Source organism: Bos taurus, chromosome 15, assembly GCF_002263795.3.
Source record: "Bos taurus isolate L1 Dominette 01449 registration number 42190680 breed Hereford chromosome 15, ARS-UCD2.0, whole genome shotgun sequence".
NCBI classification, from domain to species: domain Eukaryota; kingdom Metazoa; phylum Chordata; class Mammalia; order Artiodactyla; family Bovidae; genus Bos; species Bos taurus.
Genome location: NC_037342.1, coordinates 36,538,713 through 36,548,726, shown reverse-complemented (window position 1 = coordinate 36,548,726; position 10,014 = coordinate 36,538,713). Strand labels below are relative to the sequence as shown.

Sequence of the window (10,014 nt, the reverse complement as noted above, 5' to 3'; positions counted from 1 at the left end):
CAGGCAAGTCTCCCAGGCTAAGGGGTTTGAAGGTTTCCTGAGCCTTACCTCCCAGCAAGGCAGAAGCAGGGAGTGGCAGAGAAGTGGGATAAGGGAGCCCTGCAGGCTCCAGCAGCAAGCGCTGAGGGTAGGGGGAGGCGAGAGGGAGGAGGAAGCCTAGGACTGACCGGGCTTCAGGGCAGGGACAGTCTGCAGGGCAGAGACAAGGCCGTACACGGAGGTCATAAAACAAAATTTATCTTTAATTTGTAAGTGTCAACAGCAGTACAAAAGATGGAGTGATGACGACTAGATTAAGGGTAGAGAGGACAGTCTTGAGGTAAATGAGCATAAATAGGCAGTTCTTATAGACACTCCCCTGAGGGGCCTAGGCCCCACCATGGCATATACATTATCACCCAAAGATGGCATGTTTAACATATCAGGAAAGCACCTTGTGCAAAAAGGAAAAAAAAAAAAAGTAGCTAAGGTGCCAACATACACCAGGATAGATAAAGACAGTGTGTCTTTCAATTTTGTCTTTTCCCTTAATTATGAGGCAGAGGAGGGGAAGACTTTGAAAAGTACCACTGAAAGGTTATTCAATGTTGAGTTTTATCTCACATCAATACTGCACAACGAAATCCAAGAAGTGTGTGTATGCAACAAAGCTAAGAACAATGATTCATTCCTTGAAATCTGAAGAGATTCTCTTTTTTTTCTCATTTCTTTAATCCTTAGCAAACTTTTTTTCCATTATCAGGAGGAGAGTGTGAGAAAGATGTGATGACAACCCTTTTAAGGTCATTTAAAAACTTTACACTGGACTGTACAAGATTTTTTTTTGATAAACTATTTACATTTCAGACTTTCAAACATATTCAAAGCAGCAATAGACACTAGTTTTTATGGTTCTTGTTTTTTTTTTTTTTTTCTAATTGCCCAAATAGTTACCAGCCATGGGCCAAGTAGGTACCTGCATTATACATAGAATTTCTACAAAGAAAATCTGCAGTTAAAATTTGCTCAAGGGTGTATTCGATGCCCTCAGTCCCAAGGGCCACACCCCCAGTGTTGCTAGAGGAACCAGCGCAGTACCTTGGCAACAGAGTAGCAGTTGTCTCAACAGCCCTACACAAACTTTACACTTTGAAACAGCAGCCAGCATGTCAGTCCAGCATGTCAGTGAATTGTGCTGATTAAATTAACATAGAATACAATCTCACAATATACATCACAAACAAATTACAATGTCGGGAAATAAAAGAGTTACAATAAGATAAGTTATGTAGTAACAGCTTATAAGCTTGTCTAAGGTAATAAAAATTTTACATGGCAAATACAATAATGAATGAACATAAATGCTAAGCATTCTAATTTGCTACAAGCTGGAGAAGGGTACAATAAAGACTGCACTTTTTCAAAAAAGCAAAAACACATATGACAAAGGAAGACAAACGGAGAATGCACACGAGCAGGTCTGCAATGTGCAGCATACAAAACAGTTAAATATTTGCACATTCCCCATACTCCAAGAGCACCAGCACTGAGGCCTCACTTTCTGCCTGTGGTTCTTCAGGAATAAGAACGTACTGAGCAAGATATGTCACTGAGTTGCCTTCCAGCTTTCGTGTTGCCATGGACGACAATCAGAAGAGAATCTGCACTAAGCTTTACCTTTCTGCCTTGCCCCCTCCCACCTCTAGCCCTGCCTCCAAGGTACCAGCATTCCCAATACTTGTTCATGAGCTTTTGGAAAGAAATCTGTCCCCAAAGGAAAAGATGGGGTGGGGATGAAAGGGAAAAGTGTTTGCATATCAGTATTTTCAGTGATATTAGCAGAGGATTACGCTCAATAGTACATGGCATCAGAAACAGAACATAATCGGCAGGAATAACAGACAGAAGTTGTTTATTAAGGAAGAAAACATGTCAGGGGACAGATGACTTAAGGAAATGATGCAAGTGCTTTAGTAAAAGGACAAATGAGGTCATACAATATTATTATACTTTGAGAAGTGAGCTTAAGTGCCAACTCAGTCCTTAGACAAACATATACAAAATCAGGCAAGGCTACAGCAACCATTTTTTGTCATATTCTCATTAAAAAGGAAGACCCAGTAATAATTTCAATACATTCCTCTAGCTGCATTCTTTGCAGTTGTTGGCACTTGGTACAGGACTTCTCGTACGGTTTAAAACTACGAAGCGATCCTTTTTCTTTTCCTTAATGAGTAGGTAGAGGTCACCTCTTTGCAGAATGAGTGAATTAAGAGGAGCAGCCTCAGCTGTGGTGTGACCAGGCTGCCTTCCTACTGGGGGTAGATGGGCTTCCTCGAAACAATCCCCGCTTTCACTAATGCCTGTGCCCCCCTGCTCGGGAGGGTGTGCTCCGGAGAAGCAGCCTGGCTTCACAAGGAAAAGAAAGAAGCCTTTAATTTCAGCCCTAGAGTGATCACACCCTTTTCAAACACCCCAGGCTCCAGTGGGGCTCATGTTCAGGGGAGGCCAGAATTTGACAAGCTCAATAGCACTGTGAGCCCACACCTGAATTTAGAACTTGGCCTGAGAGATGGTGTTGGGACCCTGGCAAACAAATCAGGCCTGAGGACAAGGTTGGAGAGTATCACATACCAAGTGGAGCGAACTGATGTGCTCCTGAAAGGGTGAGCTGAATACAGGTGAAAACAACAAAGCTTTCGTACCTTCCTGGAAAAGATACCACCTCACATCTGCCAGCGAAACAGAGACACTGCTCGACTGGCTCCTCCTGTCCACAGACTGACCTTTTCTTTCTCTCTCTCTTTCTTTCTTTCCCTTTCTTTCTCTTTCTTCTTTTCTTCTTTCTTTCTTCGTTCCTTTGCTTCCTTTCTTTTCTTTCTTTCTTCCTTTCCTTCTTTCTTCGCTTCCTTCCTTCCTTCCTATTCCATATGGTCCATTTTTTTAGGACAGGATTGTCTGTCAGTGTCCCTATTCTAAGTGACAAAGAAAATCCTGATCCTGCAAGTTCTTTAACAAAATGGAGATGTTTACCTTTGATTTGAAGATATTATGAAATAGGGAGCAATGAAAAAAAAAGTTGATTAACATTCTTTAATCTAATTGGCATGATGAGGCTTTCATTAATGGCCAATCTCAGAGGCAGATTTTTGCCTTTGTAATGGCATTCATGCTTCATGCTATTAAATGGTCACGGGACTACCTTATAAGATTCATGTGGATTCACAGAGCAAATTTGACTCCCTCCCAGCTGTGCTGGAAATTCACCATGTTCAATTCATCAGCTTTCTATGAGAAAAAAAGTGAAAGGCTGAGTCTGTGGACAGTGGGTTCTAAACTGTACGAGAACCCGAGTGAAGGGTTTTCCTGCTCCAGCTGCAAGTGGGGCTCTGCTCTCTCACTGTGGCTGATAATTCACTACCCCATGAGGTACAGTGACTTGTCAACTTCTAGTCTGGACCAACATACATGGATAGAGAACAAAAAAGAAATACATAACTTATATTTCACTAAATATTCATGAACCAAAAATAAATTCTATTTCTATGTTATATTTACACAATTAGAAAAATCTAAAATGAGATGGTAAAATCATAAAAACTTTGTTTAAGCCCCACTGAAAATAAAATGAAGTGATCCCTATGATTGTCATTCTTAATTTCCATGGATATTTAGAGCCAAACTTGGCTAATAAATAGAATAAACTGCTTATGTGCAGAATTTAGATTCAAATACAGCATCACTGTTTGACCCAATGAAAGAGACGTTTACAATCAGATCATTCCTGAATAGCCTTTCATTTTTAAGAACATGGCTAGGAGTAACTGAACCCCAGTACTGAGGCAGAGCTGGAGCTAAAACAAAGTGTTCATACACACATGTATTTTGCATAAATAAATGAAATAACAAGACATAAAAATGACTCAAATCCGGCAACTGTGAGGCAAGCCCACACGAGTCGAAACAGATGACTTTTGTTCATGTAGTTTTCGTACAACAGCTTCACATTAGTCAGAAGTGATAAAAAATACCATTTATATCCAGTGCTTATAACACTTACGAAACAACATCTGTGAGTGTGTGTGTTTTTTGTTGGTTTTTTGTGTTGTTTTCTTTTTTTTGTTTCTTTTTTTTTTAAACTACAAGCAAAATCAAGTTTCAGTCCTAAAGAACAGTCCTTTGTTCTCCACCAGCCCAGAATATTATTTTGGCATGGTCATAAAAACAAACAAAATTAACCTACTATTCTAAATGTTTGCCTTTGTGCAAAATTAATTACATACAATACAATGCTAGCCATACAGCACTCTACCTATGCAACAAAATCAAAAAGGAGTGGGAGAGGGCAAAAGCAAGAATCAAAGAGAAAGAGGAAACAAAATGTGAGAATGAACTGAGGAGGAGAGGTATATAATCAAAAGAAACCAGTAAGACAATAATAAATACTCATTTTTTTTTTTTTAGAAAAATGACCTCCCCCTCATTTGAAATAAATGTACAAAAACAAAGTTCCAATCCCCAATCAATATTAAGAACCAAACATTCCTATCAGTACCTAAATCAGCTTATAGAGAGCACTCCTAGCTAATGACATAGACAGTAATGTCTTGGCTAGACCTATTTATCGCTCTTAGGTATGGCCGTGAGCACTCTTAAATAAATACGAAGGTACACTATTTTCTTCCAAGTGACAAAATGGCTCAAGAAATCTGATGGGGCCGTTCCTATGTCCTGGTGATCAGATTCTGGTTGTCCCATGAGGTGAACTGTCCCATTTGCTGACATTCTCCCACTGAACTACTCGGGGTGAGGCTCCCCCGTAGGCAATCAGTCCTGGATTCAGGAAGGTCAAGATGGCATGGCTGAGCTCCCTGTCATTAGGAGATGAGGAAGGAAGCCTCACTGCCCTCCCAATGCATCAGCACATCTCCAGAAAAATCCTCGTGTGACACGGGCAGTTAATCTTGTTCACACATAGGCATGACCCCCACGCGGCCACAGATGGAGGGAGTGAGCCAGAGGAACTCGTCTGCTGCCCCAGGAGTGATCTGTTCCCCAGAATTAACAGTAGGAACATCCCATTTAGGGAATGTATTTCCCCTCCTTCTCCCTCCCTATTGTTTTCTTTCATTCTCTGGATGTATCATGACAATTTGCCTCTGTCATTGCTCTTAGGCTGTCATGCGGCTTCTTGCATCCTGAGGACTTTGCAAAGAACTCTCTAGATGTGCCAGATGGGACAGGCAGCTCAGTGAAGAGGTGCCAGCCCGTGACAGCATCCCTGTGGACTCCTACATGGCCCGCAGCTTTGGGCTTTAGGATTGGCCGCAGGACTCTTCTGCCTGGCAGTCACCACTGTTGACCCTTGCTGCTAAATGGCATTCAGGGGAAATGCCACCGATGCAGATCCTACCACTTGTTGCTTAACTGAATTAGGGGAAAATTCTGGCAAAAGATTCAAAGTCATGGTGAACCTCAGGGACATTCCTGTAAGTCTCTACACCTGTATCCAAATACACAGCTCTACAGCCATATCTACACCGATGTTCAAAAACAACTATATAGGTATTTAGTAGTATCTTGTTTCAGAAATGCTTCCAGATGTTCTGGGGACATAAAATCACTATGTACATCTTTTGTATCTAGCAGGAGAAGGAGGTGAAAAGGGTTGAAAAGTTCTTTGGGGAAGGAGGGTGAGAAAAAAGAATTATTAAATTAATGCCACCAACGATTTTTTTTTTAAATAAATAGTAAGTGGACCCTTGACATTCTGGAATGAATAAATTATTTAAGAGAAAAATGTGTTAAGACTGAATGTCAGGGTTAAAGGCAAAGGGATAATGGATGTAGTGAGAGGTGGTCTCAGGCAGAGAAGACCACCGTGTCGGTATCTGGTGTGGTGACCGCTCCAGTGTGTGCACGTCATACCACGTCACACTGAGGGCACGTCAAGAGGCAAACACGACTGGGTCCATGCACTGCGGCAACCTTGTTCATGCCTTACAATATCTCGTCTCCAGATTCCTGAGTACTTTACCATTGTCTGGAAAAAAAATATGTGTGGTTTGCTATTTTATTTTAAGATGCCAAAGATTGTCTAAGACTTTGCAGTGTCTCCTTTAAGACTTTTAAAATATTAAGATTCAAAAGTTATGAAAAAGTTTGGCACATTCAAAGTTTAACTCTCCACGTGGAAAAATGGAATTCCGAGGCCTTTTGAATATGCTCTGCATGCAGCTGCACACGCCGTGGACTTGTTCTGTTTCACAATATGAAATTCTCAGTTGTTTTCTAAAATAATTCAGAATAAAAACACATTCACAACCTGTAGGCCGGCACAGCATACCTGAGTGAGAATGTTTAACCCCATCTAAAACAGTAACTTAAACCTTTATCAACATCCAAAAGAAAAAAGTAAGACAAAAATATAAGACTTGTAAGACAGCTATGGGTTGAGATAAGTTTTCAAGTCCTGGTGTCTCATATTTAATATGTCTTCACCTAAATTAAAAAACAACAACAACAATAACAATAACGACAAAAAAACTCAAGTTCATGAAAAATCAGGGAAAACTTAATCTGTCTCACGCTTTACGAAACAATTAAGACCATTCTGCTGATGTAATTGTGGAGCCACAAATGCATGCGGGCTCTTTAAGAATTTTTTTTGTTGGGGGAGGGGAGGTGAAATGTCAGAGTATTTTAATTCAGCAAACAAACACTTCTCAGTTGGCACTGACAGCTTCCGGGGCTTCATTTTCACTGCTATAGTCTGATTTGGGGTCGTCTTCATAGTCATCATACATTTCCATTTCATCCTCTCCATTAATCATTTCATTTCCAGCTAGGCTTCCGCCGTCTGTCTTCATACCATAAGAGCTCTGGATGACCGGGAGGCTGGGCTCTGGGCTGGCCGAGGTGCTAGAGCAGTCAGATGTCATCTGAGGTGACGGTGTGGTAGTTGCCATAGTAATAGCACCAGGATACACAACACCTGTTCCTGTGGTGATTGGAATCTGAGGCTGCTGCCTGTATAGATTCGAAAACAATAAAATAAAACAGAGGGAAATATCTATATACACATGTTCTTCTGGGTGGCTTTGGAATTCATCCCTCACACAGTCTCAGAGGGGAGTCTGTTTGAAATTCTAAGCAAATGATGAAATAGGACAAAGGTGTGTCCTGGAGGAGTTCTGCAAACCTCACTGATGATGTGGTTGAGGTTAAGCAATACAATGGAGCAACTTATTGATGGTTTTGCAACATGGAAGCAAAGCTTTGATAACCCTTGGCATTTGGAACAAATACTGTAGCTAACTCCACAAAGTTACTTGTGAGATCATTTTTTTAGGGTCTCCTAGAACATTACAAAAAAAAAAAAAAGGCTGGTAACATGAGACATACTTTAATGACACTGTTAAGCAGGTTTATGTCTTCACCTTGGTTTGAGAGCTGTATAAAGAAAGAATCAAGATGAGGAAGGATCCTATACATCCCAGAGTCAGATTCAGTAAAGCATGTATTTGGTATTCATGTAAATGTCTACTTATTTCTGTGGTTAAACCTGTAGGGAAGCTCGTTGAAACTTCTATTTCCTAATTATGGAAGGATCATCTTGGGTGTCATTACTCCTGTGGCCCTGGGCTGGAGCCAGGGTTGAAGGAGTCAGGAGTGAAGAACATTGAGAGCTTTGCTACTTAACAGAACAACACAGGTTGCCTCATCCTACATCCTAGTGGGTGCCAAGGCTTGGTCACACCAGATCAGTCTGTCATCATGTCACTCTAGTTCAAATAAACTTACCAGAGCCTTTACAAAGGTCAGTCTCTCCCTCTGCAGGGAGACATGGCTATCTGTCTCTCATTTCCCTTGAGGCATTGTAACTTGAAATATTGAAAGAATGAAAGACCTACTACCTAGCTCGAAGAATAGGACTGAAACAATATTCATTCATAGATGCAAAATTCACCAAGTGTTTCTCAATCTTTAGGGACATTAATATAAATTCACTTCAAACTGCCCTTGTAACTCTTTTCTGAGCCTCAGTTTCCATCCATTTACAAAAGCTGGGATCAGTGAAGTCCTGGAAGGTCCTTCCACCTTTTAATACTTGACTTCAGGTCAGTCGATCACTTGAACAATTCTTATTGAATGTTGAATAAGAATTCAACGTTCAATGAGAACGTTGAATTGTAGACTGAACGTTTGTTTCAATCCTACATTGAAACTTTCTATCCACCTCAATCTAAGAGGAAAATACTCTGAATTTGTGAATAATTAACTAAGTTACCAGCTATTTTTTGAACGTCCTGAAGGAGTATAATTTCTCAAGGGTTGTATGCTTTCCAGCCTGGTAGAAGGAGAAATGACAGAAATGGCCTAAAATCACACTGTGGCGTATCCGATAGTGCTATCTTTAACAACCTCTGTCAAACACTATGAGGCATAATATTGATGCCTTAACCTTTAACTAACATAAAATATTTTCATATAGATTATCTCATCCAGTTAAAATTGTAACTCCATGAGGTATTATTATGCCCAGTTTTCAGATGAAGAAAACGAGACCTTGCTTAAGATCCTATATTTAGTAATCAGCACTGCTGAGATTTGAAGCTAGATCACCTGACTTGAATTCCATCATTCTTTCCTCTAAAGATATTCAGTATACAGACACATTCTGCTTACTATATTCCATAAAAATTCCTGAGCTTGCAGAGCCTGTAGGCATCCAGTTGATACTAAGCCCCCGACATTGATCCATTTTCTATGTTGCTGGCAGTGATATTTTGACTGTACCAAAGAAGAGGATAGAGAAATCTAAATCCATGTGTAGAAACATCTGATAAAATACTGGCTTCCCTTTCATAGAACCAAATTCTAACAACAGTATACTTCTTGCTTCCTAAGTTTGGGGCGAACTGACACAATTAAATTTTATGCTAACCTACCCAAAGCAATAAATGCCTCATTGATTTTTTTTTTTAAACTGAGTTTGGATAATTGCAATAAAAAATATTTTTGCCTTAATCACATAATGAGTGTAGAGTGAAAACTTTTACTGCAATATTAACCCATTTTACAGATTTCCCAATTTGGTAAATGAATCTATATTTGTTTGCTCTTAGTGTTCCATTACCAAAATATAGAACTAGTTTGTTTCATTTGCAAACTATCAAATGGTACATTTTCTTTTCATGAAGGACATTTTCTTTTTGCAAAGAATAGGTGGTCATTTTTTTGCAGTATTTTAAAATCAAAATATCTATATAGCTATTAAATAAATTTGAATTGACCTCTTATTATGTGCTATGGATAATGCTTAGATGTTTTTACATTATCTTCTTTAATCCTCACAATAAGCCTGAGAGAGAAATATCACTTCCCCTATTTTACAAATGAAGTAACCAATTAAGTTCCAAAGATTTTTTGTTGTTGTCCAAAGTGACACAGGTACCATATCCAGGAGTTGAATTCTTTCTTATTTCACAAATTCTCTACTAGATATCAAGATTAGGGTGAGAAAGGTAAGCTCAGACTATCAGGAAAATACTTAATCTGAATCAGAATCCAACTCTTCTACACTGAGTTGCACATATTTAAAAGTATTTGGACATTAACTTGGTGATGGAACACTGAGAACGAACAAACAAAACATCTTTCTGAAAGTGAGACAGGAGATATTCAGAAGCCTGCTACTAGGTGGTAGAGGGATAGTAGATGGCGTCACCCACTGCCTACAACCCCGATCGACTTCCTGTCTGGTCAATTCCCCTTCATTCCTTGACGATGGAAATGCATATAAAACTTCTTATCTGATTTGTATGTTAAAAAAACCATCTCAACCTTAAAGGTGCAATACTGAACTGCTGATCATTCTCCCATATACCTGCTCCTCTCATAGCCTTTCAGATCTTGGCTAATGAGTACTTCATCTTCTGACTGCGGGGGCAAATCCTAAATCCCTATATCCAATCCATCAGCAACTCCTATTGGTTTGCTCTCAGGAATATATAATATTCAGAATCCCTCCAC

The 10,014-nt window shown here is 39.7% G+C and overlaps 1 protein-coding gene across 27 annotated transcripts in view; it reads right to left on the bottom strand.

The window, feature by feature from the left end:
* Positions 1-221: 221 nt before the first annotated feature.
* The window catches only part of SOX6 (SRY-box transcription factor 6), an 833,346-nt gene continuing 823,553 nt past the window's right edge, over positions 222-10,014 (bottom strand). For 26 of the 27 annotated variants that reach the window (XM_059874855.1, XM_059874857.1, XM_059874853.1 and 23 more), the window contains one exon: positions 222-7,008. In XM_059874855.1, the coding sequence (XP_059730838.1) occupies positions 6,705-7,008 (304 nt within the window). In that variant the 3' untranslated portion in view covers positions 222-6,704. The remainder of the gene's footprint in view (positions 7,009-10,014) is intronic. The other variant, NM_001191418.1, reaches the window with a different exon arrangement.